Source organism: Fundulus heteroclitus, unplaced genomic scaffold (genome assembly GCF_011125445.2).
Source record: "Fundulus heteroclitus isolate FHET01 unplaced genomic scaffold, MU-UCD_Fhet_4.1 scaffold_191, whole genome shotgun sequence".
NCBI classification, from domain to species: domain Eukaryota; kingdom Metazoa; phylum Chordata; class Actinopteri; order Cyprinodontiformes; family Fundulidae; genus Fundulus; species Fundulus heteroclitus.
Window position 1 is genome coordinate 231,284 of NW_023396603.1, and position 20,776 is coordinate 252,059.

The 20,776-nt window shown below is 39.4% G+C and overlaps 1 protein-coding gene across 1 annotated transcript in view; it reads right to left on the reverse strand.

Moving 5' to 3' along the window:
- The window catches only part of LOC105922785 (sarcoplasmic/endoplasmic reticulum calcium ATPase 2), a 135,929-nt gene that overhangs the window by 70,235 nt on the left and 44,918 nt on the right, over positions 1 to 20,776 (reverse strand). Inside the window, exon 6 of the mRNA XM_036129598.1 lies at positions 3,711 to 3,877. Within this exon, the coding sequence (XP_035985491.1) occupies positions 3,711 to 3,877 (167 nt within the window). The remainder of the gene's footprint in view (positions 1 to 3,710; positions 3,878 to 20,776) is intronic.

Here is a 20,776-nt window from a genome sequence, read left to right on the forward strand (position 1 = left end):
GAAGACGAGGTGAGCGCTACCACCAGTCTTGTCTCATGCCAACTGTAAAGCATCCTGAAACCATTCATGTGTGGGGTTTCTTCTCAGCCAAGGGAGTCGGCTCTCTCAGGCTACGTTCACACTGCAGGTCTTAATGCTCAATTCCAATTTTTTTGTGAAATCTGATTTTTTTGCGTGGTCGTTCACATTTCCAAATATATGCGACTTGTATGTGATCTCCTGTGTGAACTGAATGCGTTCAACCTAAGTGTCCCGCATGCGCACTCGAGGACGCAATGACGTCACACATAGCATAGGTTACAGAAGACAGAGCAGAGACACAACAAGACAGACAAAAAAGCACATAAGCACACACTGATCCAGTAATCTGTTCTACATTAGATGGTAATAGCGGATGATCTGTCTTCTCTGGATGATGACACAGTTAGCAGAACGTCAGAGAGAGCAAAAAGTTAAAATGACAACAGTCATTTCAATGTAATTAATGCAAAACTGGAGAACAGTAGACTGGAGAACAGTAGAAATCAGTAGAGTGAGAAAATAGGCCCTGATGTCCTCCAGTAGCCTAAGCCTATAGTAGCATAACTACAGATGTAGCTCAGGGTAACATGAGCCACTCTAACTATAAGCTTTGTCAAAAAGGAAAGTTTTAAGATTAGTCTTAAAAGTAGACAGGGTGTCTACCTCACGGACCAAAACTGGGAGTTGGTTCCACAGGAGAGGAGCCTGATAGCTAAAGAATCTGCCTCCCATTCTACTTTTAGAGACTCTAGGAACCACCAGCAGACCAGCAGTCTGAGAGCGAAGTGCTCTGTTAGGAACATACAGGGTAATCAGAGCTCTGATATATGATGGAGCTTAATTATTTAGGGCTTTATACGTTAGAAGAAGAATTTTAAATTCTATACTTGATTTAACAAAACATAGAGATTTTGGGTCCATGGCCTGGAAACTCCCCTGATCTTAATCCCATTGAAAACTTGTGGTCAATCATCAAGAGATGGGTGGAAAAACGAAAACCTAGAACTTCTGACAAAATGCAAGCATTGATTGTGCTAGAATGGACTGCTATCAGTCAGGATTTGGTCCAGAAGTTGATTGAGAGCATGCCAGGGACAATTGCAGAGGTCCTGAAGAAGAGGGGTCAACACTGCAAATATTGACTTGCTGCATTAACTCATTCTGTCATTAAAAGCTTTTGTTACTCATAATATGATTGCAATTGTATTTTATGTACGTATGTGATGACATCTGACATACACACATGAAAACCAGAGGGCAGCAGATCAGGTGAAAATATAATATTTGTGTCATTCTCAATACTTTTGGCCATGACATATATATATCGTCATCGCTCCTACTTTCAGCTCAAAGCCACCTGTGTTGGCACGCAGGTAAACTCACACTCCTGCCAGGAGAGAAAGAGCACTGAGTTGCAACATATTACCTGCATTGGTAAACATATGTGTGTTTTTTAAACACACCCAGTTTCTGAGTGTAACGCCAGTTCGGGTCGTGACAGACTGCATTTCCCATGATGCAATGTGGTCAAAATGGGCACCAACTCCCATCATGCAACACGGTCAAAATGGTCACCGACCGAGATAAGGTTGCTATGGTGATAACTATTTAACCCGACCGCACAAGCCTTCTTCTTGGCGCTCTGCCAGTATGGGAAGGCACGCAGCTGTTTCACTCCGTGGGTTTCAACACCACGTGCTCGATAATTCTTTGCTGGACTGAAGATTTTCGGAGCAAACTCCATCCCTGCTCAGATGTGCAGGAGGTCGACTTAAAAAGTACTATTGAATTCCCTGACAGCCGCCTTATCTCCCAGTGATCGTAAAAGGGACCACGCTTTTGTTTTGGCCGAACAAAGCGTTCAAACGGCCAGAGAAAGAGACGAAGGGCCTTCTACTCCCGTTCCCTCGCTGACCGAAGGACTGACCGCCGCAGCTACGGAGACCAGATTCGAGGATCCCCCCCCCCCCTTACCTTGCCGCCTGACAGACCTGGAGCTGGAACTTCCCCTGAGACAACACAAGTAAACGGGATCCCCCCCCCCCTTTTATTTGTCTTTTCACCGTTAAGGTGATCTAGGTGTGCCTGGACAGTTTTAGGAATTTAGTTTAATTCTTGTTTACTCCAAGACAGAGTGTTTTAAATGCTGAATATTTCCTGTTGTATGTGCATGCAATTTCAAAGTGATTTTGGCTGTGTTGATTTGCGGTTATATAAGTGGCTCCGCCGAGAGCATTTTTCTTTTATTCTTTTCCCCGTTTCTATCTCTTGCTTTCTCCTTATCAGTTAAATCTTTTTGTGTACCTTTAATGTCAGATGTTAACACAAGATAATCTTATTTACCTGCTCAAATCAAGGACAAACACCCTTAAATACACTAAAAAGTACTTTTAGTTAACTTTTTGCAGTATGAATGGATCAGAAACAGATCGCAGGCGTAACAAAATTAAAATTTAATTAAGTTTCACTCAAAAATATTCTGAACTCTGGCAGATCTAGATTTAAAGATATTTTATTCAATCAAAAAGTAGGAAGGAAGAGAGGCAAATAGCCTTCAAAATATAACTGTGTATAAATAGACTTGATAGAGACAGAAACATAAAGAGAGAGACAGAAAAAATGATAAATAAGAGATTGAGAGAGACAGAAGCTGGCTGCTTTTAAAAGCTGTATTCTGTGATATTAATGGAAAGCTAAGTGGAAGAAAAAGCAACCCACCCCCTTCACCCCCTCAAAAAAATAAATAAAAAAATTAATAATAATAATTAAGCAGCACACTAATGTAATAGGTCATTTTTACCCCACACCCCTGCAACACAGAATTGTATAGGAGGAGCACTGATCTGACGTGTCATCACACATGGTACAAGAAATGTAAAATATTCTGTAGGTAGGATGACAAATCAGATAGATGATAGTGGCTTTAAATGAGCAGAAATGATAGAGATCATGAAGTTAATAGTCTTGTAAGGGTGACAATAATGGAGTGGAAAAACAGCACACTTTGTGGGCTTTCCAGGCATCTGTAAAGTTAGTTTACACCGACTGCATTCATGATGCTGCCTTTGTGTTCTATTCTTTGGTTTTAAGTAAAAAATATCTTAGGATTTTTCCCCAGGTAAATATCCTTTGGAACAGGGTATTTAGCTTAACATAATACATCATATGAAATTGTCTGGTTCTAATGCCTTCAGGTTAGATCATCTTACCTGATTCCTTTCGCTCTCTCCTTCAGCCATCTTTGCACAGAGATTTGGAGTCTTTTTAACGCATACACAGTATGCTGTTTTATCGGTGCTTCTTATATTCGACATATAATGGCTGTTACCTTGTCAGATTCATCCAGAACTGTAAATTTGTATTCTTAACTTTTTGATTTATACTTTTAATGCTGCAAAGGTGTAATTTTTTAACCAGTACTCAGAACTTCTTAACTTGTATTCTCACAGATAAATCACCAACCTCACATGTATAAGTTAAACAAATAAATGTTTTTTTTACAGTAACCTTACCTAGTAGACATCCAACATCAAATCAAAATTTATTTCATACTTTCCCGACAGTAGGAAACTTCATTATATTAATATGTTTGCATTTGATTTTTACCTTTTTCACATAAATATTTCTTTATTACTGTCAACACAGACGTGAAAATAAAACAAAAGAAAAATATAGTGTTTGAGACTCACAGAAAACAGCATGTTCTTCTTGTCCTGATTGACTGCTCTAGGGTCTGGTACTGGATCTGTGTGTTTAAGGACAGACACAGACTCCCCCGTCAGAATTGACTGGTCTACTCTGAGCGTGGTGGAACGGATGGATGTTAACCTGATGTCAGCTGGAACCTTATCACCAACTGGAGGTTTAAGGGAGACAGAATGTAGTGCTAAATAATTATGCAATACAATAAGCTTATCAATTTACACAAACTAAATATTGAGAAACAAGCCTTAGTTAACATGGTACATTTTAAATTTCATGACACAGTTAAACACAAACTAAACAAGTATGGCTTGTATGGCTGGGTTGCCAGGAGAAAAGATTCACTCTACAAACAGAACATCTGGCCATAATACACAGCATCAGGTAAGGAGATAAGCAAATGTTTGTGTTATCACCACCTCACTCACTAATCCAACGTAGTGGTGAAGAGGTGTTGGAGTTGCGATTCAACCCTGGAGTACATGGATCACACCAATCACCAAAACTGGACTTTCTTCATCCCGATCTGCAGTGAACAACAGAACCCCCACTCTCCCAGTCTCGGACAGCCAGCTCCCGACGTAAACACAAGAGGAAAAAGCGGGCAGGTGACAGACCAACACTACCGGCCAATGTAAGATCTCTAAGCAACAACTCGATGAGATCTGGTTAAGAATCACCGCACGCAAGATGGACACAGCTGTGTAGTGATTTTCACAGAAACGTGGTTAGACAGCAATGTCTGCGATGTAGCTGGAGGAGCGCACACTGTTCAGAGCAGATCACACAGCGGCAGCAGAAGGAAGGGAGGACGCCTGACCATTCACATTCACAACGCCTGGTACATAACAGCAAAGATGGTTGGAACATTCTGTTCCCCTGATCTGGAATACCTTGCAGTTAAGTGCAGACCATTTAAATTTATTAGAGAGCTCAGCTCTGTTATTATCATTGCAGCATACATCCAGACGGAAGCTAACACTAAGCTAGCTCTAGAAGACTTATATTGCTTCGTTACTGACCAAATGAACAATAACCCTGAGGCTGCTGTGATTGTTGCTGGTGACTTTAATCATGTTTAACTTAAATCAGTGATCCCCAAATTCCATAAATTCATTAAGTTTCCAACCAGAGACAATAACATATTAGATTAAGTTTATTATAATATGCCAAGAACACACAAAGCTGCTGCAGCTCTGCAATTAAGATCATCAGATCACATCTGTGTGGAGCTGATACCTGCCTACAAGCCACCGATCTGCAGAACCAGACCTGTGATAAAAACCATTCAGGTTTGGACAGAGGATGCCTGTCCTGAAGAGCACGCTCGGTGTACTATTGTGTTTCCACATCCAAGGACACAGAGAGGAGTTGTGTTAGATGGGAACTGGATCGTACCAGTGGGCGCATTTCCTCTGAAGATTACTCCCACTTTCTATGTTAACCCAGAATGTATAAAGGTTTAAGCTTAGTGTGTTCTTATTCTATTCGCTCGTTTCCTGACTGCGTTGGGGGACAGAGACATTCAAGCGCTTCTCGCCTTTGAATTAGATAACTCACAAAGACAAAAATGCATCTTTCCTTTTATGAGTTGTGTGCTCACTAAATTGATAACTATTAATATCCACTACACATTACTAAGGTCTCTTGAAATTCTTTTCTTCAAAAAAATTCAGTTATGGTTAAAGTTGGTTAAATAAAGATTTATTTGGAATTCAGTGTTTGTGTGTTCTTTATTTAAAGTAGGTCATTTTGCAATATCATAAAATGACTAGGGCTGCACTAAAATAGGTTTTTAAATCTTTTCAATAATGATCGATATCGATCAATATGGATTGTTCTGTCAATATGCTTTTTATCTATATCGTCCAGCCCTCTCTTGAAGTACTTCTCTTCTGCTCTACAGCTTTTTTTAATATTGTGTTTTTGCCTTATTTTTTTTTACTTTTTATTTTCAATAACTGTTTTATATCAACATATACACATATACACTCTTGTCACAACTCACATTTCACATCTTATTTACACAGATTATTTTAGACATTTCACCTACACTAAGCAACCAGGCTGTTAAATGCCAGCTCTGCCACAAGTTATCCAGGGATTATTGATGAAGGGTATAGTTACACAAAATATAAACATTGGTCCCATTAAGACAAACCAATATTTATACATCCATGGATATATAAATTACAATACTTCCAGTGAAAGGGACAACAGTAGACATAATGAAAATAATATGATTAGGCAAGGCAAGGCAAGGCAAATTTATTTATATAGCACAATTCAGTACAAGACAATACAAAGTGCTTTACATGATTAAGATATACCAAAATAATAAAATGTAGATAGAAAATAGAATAAAAGCAAGTAGGGATAGAATGTAGTAAAAAAAAGAACATTAAAAACAGTAAAACTGTTTAACTAGAACAGTCAAAGGCAATTTTAAACAGATGTGTTTTTAATCTTGATTTAATCTCTGAGATACAGGGAGCCAGTGTAAGGACTTTAGAACTGGGGTTATGTGCTCTACTTTCTTAGTCTTAGTGAGGACGCGGGCAGCAGCGTTCTGGATCAGCTGTAGCTGTCTGATCCACTTTTTAGGCAGACCTGTGAAAACACCGTTGCAGTAATCAATTCTACTAATATAAACGCATGGATTAGTTTTTCTAGATCCTGCTGAGACATCAGTCCTTTAATCCTAGAAATGTTCTTCAGGTGATAGAAAGCTGACCTTGTAATTGTCTTTAGATGCTTTTGAAGGTTCAGGTCTGAGTCCATCACTACACCCAGGTTTCGGGCCTGATTGGTGGTTTTTAGTTGAAGTGACTGAAGCTGTGTGCTAACTTTTGATCTTTCCTCTATTGGTCCAAATATTATTACTTCAGTTTTGTTTTTATTCAATTGGAGAAAATTTTGGCACATCCATGCATTGATTTCTTCTAGGCATTTACTCAGTGCCTGAATTGGTTCATAGTCACCTGGTGACATGGTGATGTAGAGCTGTGTGTCGTCTGCATAGTTATGGTAGCTGATGTTGTTATTTTTTATTATCTGGGCTAGAGGGAGCATGTAGATATTGAACAGGAGGGGACCCAGGATAGACCCTTGGGGAACCCCACATGTGATTTTTGTCATCTTTGATGTAAAGTTACCTACTGATACAAAAAAGTCCCTGTCCTTTAAGTAGGATTTAAACCAGTTGAGAGCTGTACCAGAAAGGCCGACCCAGTTCTCCAGGCGTTCTAACAGGATGGAGTGATCAACAGTATCAAATGCTGCACTGAGGTCCAATAGAACCAGCACGGTGGTTCTTCCACAGTCTGTATTTATATGGATGTCATTAAACACCTTGATAAGGGCGGTCTCTGTACTGTGGTGAGCACGGAAACCTGACTGGAAAACATCAAAGCGGCTGGTCGTAGTTAAGAAGGTGTTTAATTGTTGAAATACAACTTTTTCAATGATATTACTGATAAAGGGGAGGTTTGAGATGGGCCTGTAGTTCTGGAGTAGAAGTTTGTCTAAATTGTTCTTTTTCAGCAGTGGTTTGATAATTGCTGTTTTTAGGGACTGGGGGAAAACACCTGACAGAAGGGACGCGTTTATTATCTGAGTCAAATCAGACGCTATGACAGGTAAAACTTTTTTAAAGAAAGCTGCGGGGAGAACATCAAGGCAGCTTGAGGAGGAACTTAACTGCTGAATTATCTGCTCTAAGCTTTTGGAGTTTATTTGGCTGAATTGGGACATTTGGTCAAAATCAATTCTGGTAGGAGACAACGTTGGTACTGAACTTAGTATGGATGTACAAACAGATCCTCTAATCTTTTGGATTTTTTCAGTAAAAAAAATCCAAAAGATTACTTTAACTTCAGTTAAAGTAATAAAAGTACACATTAATACTAATACAAAATAAATTCAAAAGGTACAAAGGCAAATAAAAAAAATAAATAGAATTCCATCATATAAACTTTTCTAATTCTTTCTCTCCACTGTGTAATGTTGGGAGGTTGTGGTTTTAACCAAGCATATGTCATACACTTCTTCGCAGTCAGCAGCATAACTCTGATCAATTATTTAATGTCTCTGTCAATCATGTCCGAGGGGATTATTCCTAAAATATAAACAGATGCATCCATATCTAAATTAATGACTAAAATGCCCTTTATCTCTGTTTGTACATTTTTCCAGAACTTGGCCACCTTCGGGCAATCCCAAAATATGTGAGTAAAATCCCCCACCTTTCCACAATTTCTCCAACAAGGCCGAGATGTTTTACCATATTTAGATGTGATAACTGGAGTGTTAAAGTAATGCATCTTAACTTTCCAATCAAATTCCCTCCACGTCGGACTGTTAGTTAGTTTTAGTTAGTCCAGAGCTAAATGTTTCTTTCCAATTTTCATCTGCTATTATTATATTAGCCTCTAATTCCAACCTCTCCTTAATTTCCTTATTATTAACATTGGATTCATACTGCAGGCTTTTGTATAGTTTTGAGATCAGGCCTTTATTTGATTCACCTTTTGCTATTGATAATAGGATTTCTTCAGTCTTGGTCATATCTGTTGAAATTTTCTGCCATTCACTATGATTCTGGAGATAATGTCTAAGCTGCAAATAAATTTGTTCAAAAGATTTCAATGTTGACCCCTTAAAAAGCTGTGCTATGAATACCAGTCCTCCTTTTGTCCATCTCTCAAACCCATTATCCATAGTAACTGGGATAAAATCTAGAATCTTAGCTATTTTTACAATTTGTGATATAGAGTTTGGGAAATTAAATTTATTTTTATTCTTGACCAAATATTAATCGTTTACTTAATCCAGTAATTTGGAATTTTGAGATTTCTTTGAACCATCTTTGTTGTAAAGGGTAGTGTATCTAGGGATAAATTTGGGCATGCCATTTGTTCCATATAAACCCATATTGTCTCTTGATCTTTTGCTAACCATTATGTTATGGCTCTCAATTGAGCAGCCCAATAATAGTGCTTTAATTCAGGTAAGCCTAACCCTCCATTACTCTTTGTGGACTGAAGTGTTTTGAGTTTAATTCTTGCCTTTTTATTTTGCTATACAAACCTTGATATTCTTTTATCCATCTCTTTAAAAAAGGAGTTGGCAATGGAAACTGGGAGTGATTGGAATACAAACAGCAGTCTTGGCAGGACATTCATTCTGATTGTTTCCACCCTCCCCCCGAGGGTCAGTGGTAGGATATGCCATCTTTCTAGGTCTTTAATAATTTCCTTCCTCAGCTTCTCATAATTTGCTTAGAATAATTGTGAAATTTGAGGTGTGATGATTATAACCAAGCAGGGTGCGATTTGCTGGGGGGGATGGGGGGGATTTCCCCCCCCTCTGGTTGTGACGTCCCCCCCTCTGGTCATTCGTGTTTTATCCCTGGGGGGGATACATTCCTCCCCCTTCTGATCTGAATAAGTAATATTATCAGGGGTTTAATGTTCTCCGTCGCTGTGAGGGACTTTCGTCATTTGGAAAATGAGCGCAAAATGTTCCGTGTAGACTTTTTATTCAAGATTTTAAACAGAAGCTGTGCTTAACCAATGAAATCTGGCAGAGCTAGGACACTAGCCAATCAGAAGGAGAGTAGGGCGGGTCTTTGCAAAGCGGAAATCTACCAGTCTGAGGTTTATCGGTGTTCAATCATTTTAACTTTTAAAAACAAAATCTCAAACTGACCACAGATGCATGAATGAAAGTAGCGGTAGTCAAAGGTTTTCTTTGGATTTATGTAAACCAGCAGGTCAGAAAGTTCAGTGCATAAAACAGCTGACAACAACTTCCCTCGGTAAGTGTGTCTGTTGCTGTTATGTTTTATTTAAAACTGAAAGAGTAATGCTGTAGCTCGGCTAATTTAGCATGACGCGCTTTTTTTTAAAGAAGAAGGGTCGGAATGTGAAACGATGTGCCGGTTTGACTGGGTCTGATTCGGAAAAAGTTAAAAAAAAATCATAAATATTATTCCACCTGCGCTTTTCTGTAACAAAGAAGGTCGTGGAGGGGCTGTTGACCATCTCGGGCAGTCAATGAGCGAGAGGTGGGGACACAGAGTATATAGGATTGATTTATATTGAATGTTACAGTAGAGGTAATGTACAGGTGTGAAGAAGATGATGTAATGATGCAAGCTGCTGTCTTTTGAATTAGCTGCAGTTTATGGAGGGTTTTGAAATTGTAAGGTGGAAAGGTGAGTGGACTGTGGACCAGTTTGGCAAAAGTGCAAAGGAAGAACTTGCTTGATGCTGCAAATATGAAAGTTAACCAGGTGATGTTATGGATGTGGAAAGTGAAGGAGATTATGCAGAGGGCTGTCATTGATGGTGCAAAGGCTCTGGAGCTGGAAGGTGGGAGAGATACAGGAATTGTCAATGGAAATGTCAGATTTGGTTAAATTGGACTTGTTACAATAAGCGAATGAGGTTACTAAGGTGGTATGACGTCCACAGCCCGGGAATATATGGGCTGACTAGAAAATGTTTTCAGTCAAATTGATTGTTTTTGCTTTAACCCCTGAATATGATGGATTTTTCAAAATTTATATTAATTCATGTCTTGTGTCCTTCACATTTGTAAATTAATTTTGTTGTTTGTATTTAAAGAGTATTATTACATTTTCTGCTCAAAGCGGTTAAAGTAAATTAATACCCACTCCTGAGTCCCGACAGTAGATGCTGCGAGTTTAAAAACAAAAGTCTAACCTACTGGATCTAGCTAGCTACCTGAAAGAGCACCTGCTAGCTAACCATTATTAATAAAACTTTGATTCATTAATACAACTTTTGAAATTATCCCCCCCTCTGGTTTTTTTGCAAATCGCACACTGTACCCAAGTATCTAAATACTTTATTGTTCATAGTAGTTATAGTAGTCTGCAAATGCTTCAGCTATTTCTTTGTATAGTGTTTTAGTCTGCATAGTTGAAGGGTGTTTTATTTTGGAGACGTGCCTATTTACTTGGACTTTCCTAAGCTGAAAAGCCAGAAGGCAACTCGCCCTATTTCCCATTTCATAATATTTTTGATTTGTAAAGCATAGAGAGCCTTCTGCTTTAACAGTATCTCCACTAATTTATTTTTTGCCTTTTTAAGCTCACCCATTATGTTTTTATCCCCTCGTTTGTGTTCCCTTTCCAATTCTTTGATCTTATATTCCAACTTCCTTTGTTCTTTCATTCTGGCTTTTTTCTTTCTGGGTGATATTTCTATTATTTTGACTCTTATTACTGCTTTTCCTCCTTCCCATAATATTGTTGGTGAAACTTCCCATTATCATTTATTTCAAAGTATTCCTTAAGTGACTCCTTGATTTCTTTGACAATATTTTCATTTGAGATGATTGATACATTTATTCTCCAATATCTGAAACAATGTTCCTCACTTGTGCTTAAAGTTAACGTAATAGCTGCATGGTCACTTATAGTTATATCATCTATGTTACATTTTAATACCTTATGTATATGTTGCTGAGATATGTATAATCTATTCGAGAATAGCTTTTGTGTGGTTTCGAATAAAATGTGGTCTCTTTTGTTGGGGTTGGTATTTCTCCAAGCATCAATAAGACCAAGCTCTTTAGTAATATTATTTAGCCTTCTAGATTTTGTTTTTTGTGGTCCATAGGCAGAGGGGTATCTATCTAATATATTATTTTGAAATGTAATAAAGTCTCCCCCATCGGTATCAATCCTTTTGCCTCATTAGTTATCATTTTGACTATTTGATTCAAGAAAGTGTCTTTCTCCTCGTTTGGGAAATATACATTTATTACTGACATTGTCATATCTCCTATTCGTCCTATAGTCATTACATATCTTCCTTCTTTATCCTTAACCTCTTTTTCAACTTCAAACACTACCCCTTTTTTTTAATAAAATTGACACCCCCCTCCTTTTCCCAAATGAGTCATAAAATGCCTGACTTACCCACTCCCTTTTCAGTTTTTTTGTGTTCATTCTCTGTTAGGTGTGTCTCCTGTAATAAAGCTATTGAGCATTGTAGAATTTTTAGTTGGGTCAAAATTTTCTTTTGTTTAATAGGGTGGTTCAGACCATGAACATTGTAGGATACTGGAATTTTCTCACAACATGAACAAAGTATTTAAGATTGGCCTACAGATGACATCCTCTCCACATAGCCATTCTGCTGTGACTAAACCAGCATTTTCCAAAAGCCTCAGAGCCTCAAATCCTCCACCTCTATATATCACGGAACATTCTGGTGCTGAGGAACTCCAGATTACATCGCTGTGATACAGATTGGGCCCTGGCCGCACGTTTATCAGACATGACAGTTTCGAGCATCAGCTTGGGCCTTTTGCTGGAGATTATGGAATATCTGTGATGATACCGTCCGTCCGTCTTCTTACGCTTATCCGAGGTCGGGTCGCGGGGGTAGCAGCTTCAGTAGGGAGGCCCAGACGTCCCTCTCCCCGGCCACTTGGGCCAGCTCCTCAGGAGGAATCCCAAGGCGTTCCCAGGCCAGCCGGGAGACACAGTCCCTCCAGCGTGTCCTGGGTCTTCCCCTGGGCCTCCTCCCGGTGGGACGTGCCCGGAACACCTCACCAGGGAGGCGTCCAGGGGGCATCCTGACCAGATGCCCGAGCCACCTCAACTGGCTCCTCTCGACGTGGAGGAGCAGCGGCTCTACTCTGAGTCCTCCCCGGATGACTGAGCTCCTCACCCTATCTCTAAGGGAGAGCCCAGACACACTACGGAGAAAACTCATTTCAGCCGCTTGTATCCGGGATCTCGTTCTTTCGGTCACGACCCAAAGCTCGTGACCATAGATAAGGGTAGGAACGTAGATCGACCGGTAAATCGAGAGCTTCGCCTTTTGGTTTAGCTCTCTCTTCACCACAACGGATCGGTACAGTGCCCGCTTCACAGCAGACGCTGCACCAATCCGCCTGTCGATCTCCCGCTCCATCTTCCCCTCATTCGTGAACAAGACCCCAAGATACTTGAACTCCTCCACTAGGGGCAGCACATCCTCCCCAACCCGGAGAAGGCACTCTACCCTTTTCCGGTATAAGACCATGGTCTTGGATTTAGAGGCACTGATTTTCATCCCGGCCGCTTCGCACTCGGCTGCGAACCACTCCAGTGAGAGCTGTAGATCACGCCCTGATGAAGCCAATAGAACCAAGTCATCCGCGAAGAGCAGAGAAGCAATCCCAAGGCCATCAAAACGGATCCCCTCAACACCTTGGCTGCGCCTAGAAATTCTGTCCATAAAAGTTATGAACAGAATCGGTGACAACTCGGTCCAACTCTCACCGGAAACGAGTCCGACTTACTGCCGGCAATGCGAACCAGACTCTGACACCGGTCGTACAGAGACCTGACAGCCCTTATTAAAGGGCCCGGTACTCCATACTCCCGGAGTACCCCCCACAGGATCCCTCGGGGGACACGGTCGAATGCCTTCTCCAGATCCACAAAGCACATGTAGACTGGTTGGGCAAACTCCCATGCCCCCTCCAGAATCCTGCTGAGGGTATAAAGCTGGTCCAGTGTTCCACGGCCAGGACGAAAACCACACTGCTCTTCCTGAATCCGAGATTCGACTATCCGACGGACCCTCCTTTCCAGAACCCCTGAATAGACCTTACCAGGGAGGCTTAAGAGTGTGATTCCTCTGTAGCTGGAACACACCCTCTGGTCCCCCTTTTTAAATAGGGGGACCACCACCCCAGTCTACCAATCCAGGGGAACTGCCCCCGATGTCCACGCAATGTTGCAGAGCCGCGTTAACCAACACAGCCCCACAACATCCAGAGCCTTAAGGTACTCAGGGCGAATCTCATCCACCCCTGGGGCCTTGCCACCGAGGAGCTTTTTAACAACCTCGGCAACCTCAGCACCAGAGATGGGAGAACCCGACCCAGAGTCCTCTGTGATGATACGTGGCAGAAATAAGAAAAACAAAAGGATAAACAGGAACAAATTCTTAAAAGTTATAAACTGTCAGATGCAACCTGTCACAGAGACATCATCAACCACCACTAAGTCATATAAACCAGGTTTATTAAACATTAGATCTCTGTCAGGAAAATCCCTTTTAATTAATGACTTCATTATTGACAATAATCTTGATGTAATGTTTTTAACAGAAACATGGTTACATGAATCCAATGAAGAAGTTATGCTGTTAGAGTCAACTCCTCCCAACTACAATTTTCTTTGTGAGAACAGACAGCAAAGGAAAGGTGGAGGAGTGGCAACATTTATGGAAGTAAATCTGTGTCACTGGGATCTGAATTAAAAATACCACTGAAATTCAAATGTTGTGTGTTTGTACTTGCTCTTTCAGTGTTAAAATATATTCAGAAAACATTTTTAACCTAAAAAAAATGTCAAATGTTTTCTTAGTCACGTGACGTGACGCCCTTCTTTGTGATAAAATGACAAAGCGTCCAAGCGGCATAAGGACATAACGCATGCAGTAACGTGCTTCATAGTGATGGATATGTCTGCTGTTCTCTGCAGCTGAAAAACCTGGCTTCAAACAATAACCTGCCACTCTTGATCCGCGATATAAAGTTAAGTTATTTTTCTTAAAATAAAAAATCTGTTATGGTTAAAAAAGGTGGTTGAATAAAGATGTAATTGGAATTCTGTGTTTGTGTTCTTTAAATCAAATCATTTAGCAATATCATAAAATGTCCAGGCAGAGCTGCACATAAAATATGGTTTTAAATATTTTCAATAATTATCGATATCGATCAATATGCCTTTTGTTTTTTGATCGATAAGCTTTTTTTCTATATCGCCCAGCCCTATGCCACATACATCTCTATGCATGGGAACAGAGATCCCCCCCCCGTTCAAAGGTGTCCTGCTTTTCCCAAATGAAAATATGGTCACCCTAGTTTATTGCTTTCATTTTTCTGTAGTATTGCTTTTCTTTGCGCATGAAAGTCAACACATAGGGTGTGTCCCAATTCAAGGGGTCCAGCCCAGGAAGGATTCGACCCAGGTGGACCGCGTCCTTCTCATACCGCAAAAACCTGGAGGCTGGCAGTGAACTCACAATTTGCGATGAACTGTCTCAGATATCCTGAAATGTTCCATTTGGTTTGACTTGAGCAGTCATCGTCATCTTTAGGACTTCCATCATCTGTTTTTTGCCAAGTGATATGCTGAAGTACAACCTGAATTCAGGAGGAAAACATTAATTGTGTTGTTTAACATTTCTATTCTGCAGGTTTGCAAAAAACATGTCTTAAATAAAATATGTTTGATGAAATCGATGAGGGATGCAAAACCATAATTCTAGTAATTTAAAAGATACGTCTGGACACAGGGATGGTTCCTCTTTTGGAAAAAGGAGGGGTACAGCATCTGGTCGCAGAGTCACCAGTGTCCATATTGGGGTTTCTGTCAAGCCTTGTCTAAGCTGCATTATCTGTCTTGTGACTCGTCCAAGAACCTATTTAAAATAAATAGCAATTTTATTTCTAAACTCGGGAAAGTTATTGCAAAACCAGTGCACTGCACTGGTAATCAAACTAAAAACAAGGATCATAGCCGACACTAATGTGTACACAAAAAATTTTATAATTCATGTTGCACTGAAGACAGGAAAGTCAGTAGAATTAATAGCCAATGTTAAAGGATGAGTTTTTAAAAGAAAATCATTGAGTTTTAGAAGATGCTAAAAATGCATGTTATTTAATTCATAGCTACCCAAACCCATGTTTTAAATCAAGTTGTAAGATAATTTATTCAATTTCATGCGCAAAGAAAAGCAATACTACAGAAAAATTAAAGCAATAAACTCACCGTTCAGTTAGTGTTAGCTTACATGACCACCTCCGAGATGCTGGTTTTCCTTCAGTGCGGGCGCCCACGTCACGTGACTAAGAAAACGTAACGGGATTGGCTGAGTGTTGGACACCACAATCCATTGGTAATGTCTGTGACCTGAAGTAACCCTTCCCTTTTTACACCGAATTTAAACGCTGAATTTAAGACAGTGAAATGGAGCAAGTTGATTCTCAGGAGGCTGAAAATATTGAGTTTGAATTTTGAAAGGTTGAAATTTTTTATATGCAGATTTTTTTAACACTGAAAACTTAAACTGAAAAATAGGTATTGAAAATGTAATCACTTTGAAATACTAATTTGAATTTTTAGCTTAAAGAAAAAATAACAAATGAAATTTCAACTGTATAGAAATAATGACAATGAATGAGGTTAAAAATGTTTTCTGAATATATTTTAACACTGAAAGAGTAGGTACAAACACACAACATTTAAATTTCAGTGGTATTCTTAATTCAGATCGACACAGATTCACAGCGACACAGATTTACTTCCATCAACATTGTTTAATGATTAACTAAAATGTAAAAATGTGTTTTTAGGAAAATTCAACTCTTTTGAACATTTGGCTCTCCAGGTGAAGAGCCCAGTACGAACTATGTTTCTTAATGTTTACAGGCCTGCAAAGTCCACATCCAACTTTTTTAATGATTTCAGTGACCTCCTGCCTGTGATATGTGTTGATTATGACTGTTTAATTATTGTGGGAGACTTCAAATTTTCACGTCGACAACCCTGAAGACAGAAGTGCAAAAGAACTGTGTAACACACTGATAGAATTATTCTTACTATGTCTACATATTTTATGTTATTTACTATTTTCATTGTATTTATCATATATATTTACTCTTTACTACTAAGAAGTTTTAAGGTTTTAGATCTCTCTCTTATAGTTGCAGAAGGCCTGCAGAAAGCAGAGAAATATGTTGTGACTATGATAAGTGTTTTTATGAACTCTATTCAGCCATTGCAGGGGGTTGGAAAACATCTGAAGTCTGTTTGTCCTGAAAGCGAGGCGAAGGGAGCAGGTCCAGAATATGACCAGGACATGACATCCTGTGTGACCCAAACAGAGGTCAACTGACAAGATAAGGTTGTCTGTTTTTCAACGTTTGTGGAGCTGTTCCCAGAAATATGACCAATGTCGGCCAAAGGAGGCTGGAAGCACATGGACACTGCTGGTTCACAGCGCGGACCAATGGATGCACAGAGAATCTTATTTGTAACACACACCCATCTGTGGGATATAAAATGCATGTACACTATGTTGTAATCAGAACTCTAGCTCACACCCTTTCGTACGTGCTGAGGAGGTAAAGCCTGAAATAAATGGGTTCTCCAGTTGGCAAACAGAGAGACTTCGTTTTTTCCCGTGTCATCTTTCTTTTTACGGTTTTTAGTCAAAGTAATCTCCCACACAATTGGTGACCTTTCGACGTGATTTTGGATAAAAGGGAGATCCTCTTCCCCAGACGGCAGGGCCTTCGGTGCAAGCTGGCCACTTTGAGCTGGGACACACAGATACGGAGAAAGACAGGGGGTAAGTGTAAATGTTTTTTTTTATACTGCTCTCTTTCTTTCTCTGCTTGATAATGACAAAAATTGCCGTCTGTGAGGTTTGATTTGGGAAGAGTGTGTTTATTGATTGTTTGACAATTGGGAGAGGTCGTCTCTCTGTTTTGCTTTGTGTCATTATTTCCCACGTGAGGAAAGAGTTGTCTTAAACAATACAAGATTTGGAATGGTTTAGAATTCCTACACAATTGACTACAAGAGACAACTTAAAAGAAGTGACTTGTGACTCCCAGCCACTTTAATCGTACGTCTCGTTAGAAAACGCTAGTATGACGACGAATAGGAAATGGATCGGACCATGACGGTTTAAGCTGAAGTTTTCTAATATATATAACTTTTTAGAATAAAGAAATCATCGTGAAAGGTTGATTTCATAAATGTCCGGCTGGTCAGAGTATTAAGAGGTGAAGCCTCTGAGTAAGTGAAGCGTGAAGCACTGTACAGGCCGATTGGAGGCTTGACTTGCGAGTGACTCCAATGAGATGTGGCCTTAGTGAACTGCAGTTGTTTTGTAAAGCTGAGATCTCTGGTTTAGGCTTTGAGGTGAGAAAAACCTCCCGGTAAATTTTAAATAGTAGGCCTGTTTTGGTGCATGCAGGCTTTTGTTGGGCGAGGCCCGGTAGTTGTAAGCGCTTGTAAAAGAGAAATCAGGTTTCTCTTGGATCATCAGTGTGTCTTAAAGAGTTAACTGCAGTCGTTTGAGTACTCTGGTTTAGGTAAACGAGGTGAAAGAGCCTATCAAAATTTTAAATAGAAGGCCTGTTCTGGAGCACGTGAAATATAAATGTTTACTTTATTAGTTTTATTAGCAAGATAATTTGCATATATATATAATCCATGTATTTCATATGTTGTTTATTGTTGGTTGTATATGTTACATTCTATTAAGTACTCTTTTTGAATGATAAGTGCTGGATTTCATTGCAAGTAGCATGGCTGATTTCCAATTGATGCCGGTCGACCTGGCTGGCGGATGCTCGATGGAGAACCGAGATCCATGGGAGAGTTTTTTCCCCTGAGAACAGTACATGAATAAGTGCCAACAACGGGGTTTTTCGCTTCCATATCAGCTGGATTGATGCCAATGTGAAAGCAATGACTATTTTGCATCTCTCTCTCTCTCTCTCTCTCTCTCTCTCTCTCTCTCTCTCTCTCTGAAATGTGTTATTGATTGTAATTTGCACTTATTACAAGTCAGTGTTGATCAACAATTATGTGGACACCGTGATCACATTAGTATATTATCCATTGGTTGTGTAAGCAATTACATTTTTAGGGTTCCAAGCCCGCAGCACAGGCGAATGGCTATGCCGTTCGTCTGCTCTGTGAGCAGAGAACCCTATTGTTTTTCTAGTGTTTTTAAATTATTAGGGTTCCAAGCCCGCAGCGCAGGCGAACGGCTATGCCGTTCGTCTGCTCTGTGAGCAGAGAACCCTATTGTTTTTCTAGTGTTTTTAAATTATTTATTATTATTATTAGGGTTCCAAGCCCGCAGCGCAGGCGAACGGCTATGCCGTTCGTCTGCTCTGTGAGCAGAGAACCCTATTGTTTTTCTAGTGTTTTTAAATTATTTATTATTATTAGGGTTCCAAGCCCGCAGCGCAGGCGAACGGCTATGCCGTTCGTCTGCTCTGTGAGCAGAGAACCCTATTGTTTTTCTAGTGTTTTTTAATTATTTATTATTATTAGGGTTCCAAGCCCGCAGCGCAGGCGAACGGCTATGCCGTTCGTCTGCTCTGTGAGCAGAGAACCCTATTGTTTTTCTAGTGTTTTTAAATTATTTATTATTATTATTATTAGGGTTCCAAGCCCGCAGCGCAGGCGAACGGCTATGCCGTTCGTCTGCTCTGTGAGCAGAGAACCCTATTGTTTTTCTAGTGTTTTTAAATTATTTATTATTATTATTACGGGTAATTATTATTCTCCGCTAAAACGCGTTGGGCGGCCCATGCGGATTTGTAACGAATCCATTGAATCAGGTATCCAAGTACAGAATGTGCACCGCTACTCAAACCCAAAAATTCAGACCCCTCAACAACTAGGGGGCGCTATAATAAAGGACAATGCGTTTACGCCTGTAACCACCAAACTACTGGTCCTACACTCAAAAACTTGATGGCACTTTGTTTATTGGATGATTCTGCAAAATAAAGAGAATTGGCACACTCTTCGTTTCCCAGCTAGTTTTCGCGCTACATGGCTACAAAGGTTAAACCTTTCTTGTTAAACTCCTCCAACATTTTTTGTGCAATCCGCACAAAACTTTATATATAAGTGTGTCATGGACAAATAAAAAAAGTTATCGCGGCGGATTATTGAATTTTGACTTTTTCGAAAAGTAACGCTAATTAATTTGTTGTCTCTGTAATTGACAACCCAGGGATGAATCACGTTTCCAAACGAAGGACCTGGAGTTACTAACAGTTGCTAAACAGTCTCATTCAGGGTATTAAGCTCCTGCCCAGTTGCAAGCAAAGTGTAAGGCTGGAATGACCTGGAGATTTAAAACCTTTTTCCAGGCTTAAACTCTATGAATATGGATAGAAACAGCAAGCAAAAATATTCAAAGAAATTATTGTTGTTGGTGTGAAAGCTCAGAATTAGATGTGTGTGTGTGAGAGAGAGAGAGTGAAGAAATGAACAAAACTTATGACTTTATCGAAATGTTCAATTTTTATTAATTTATATGTATGCATAATACCTTTTGTTTAAGAGGCAAAAAAAATATATATCGGCATGAAAACAGGTATTTACACATTTGTTTACACATGGTGTAAACATCAGGGTATCATGATTAGTCATGTAGCCATTATAGTCCAGAGTTTAACATTTGGCACCAGGATGTTTTCATACCAATTCTGAAAAGTGCTTGAAAAATAACAAAAATATTTTTTGTACAAGCATGTATTTTATTAGTGTCATTTATTGCAAAATTGCATATTAAAATGCCCAAATAGGCTATTACACTTTCAGTAATAAAAGGATAAAATATGCGATTAATTTGCGATTAATCTCGAGTTAACTATCGACATCATAGGATTATTCGCGATTAAAATTTTTAATCGTTTGACAGCACTAATATATATATATATATATATATATATATATATATATATATATATATATATATATATATATATATATATATAATATAGGATCACTCTTAACAGACTGTTCCTTCAGAGCCAAATCTGCGTGGAGGTCAACTAACTGCAAGCTAACTGACTCAGAAGTAAATCTATGGTTCAGCACTACAATACAAATATACAGTCAGTTTATCAACATCCCACTGTTAATTCTTCTAGTTCAAACATACTACATGTAAATTAAAATTATGACTGTTCATTAATATCAAACTAAACAGTAGACATTTTAAACCTCGTTTACATCTTAGTTAAATAGCTTGAGGCTGTACATGTGTAAATTCCTACGTTGAGCGAGGTACTTGAACCCATCACACACGCAGTATTTGATCCAGTCCGACATTTCTCTGTGTTCAGCGCTGGGTTTCGTCCATACAATGGATGATGAAGGAGAGTATTGGATGTAGAAGGATTTCATGCTCTTTGGTAAGGTGATAACTGTATTTCATCTCATGATTTACAAAGACTTGGAAGAGGATTA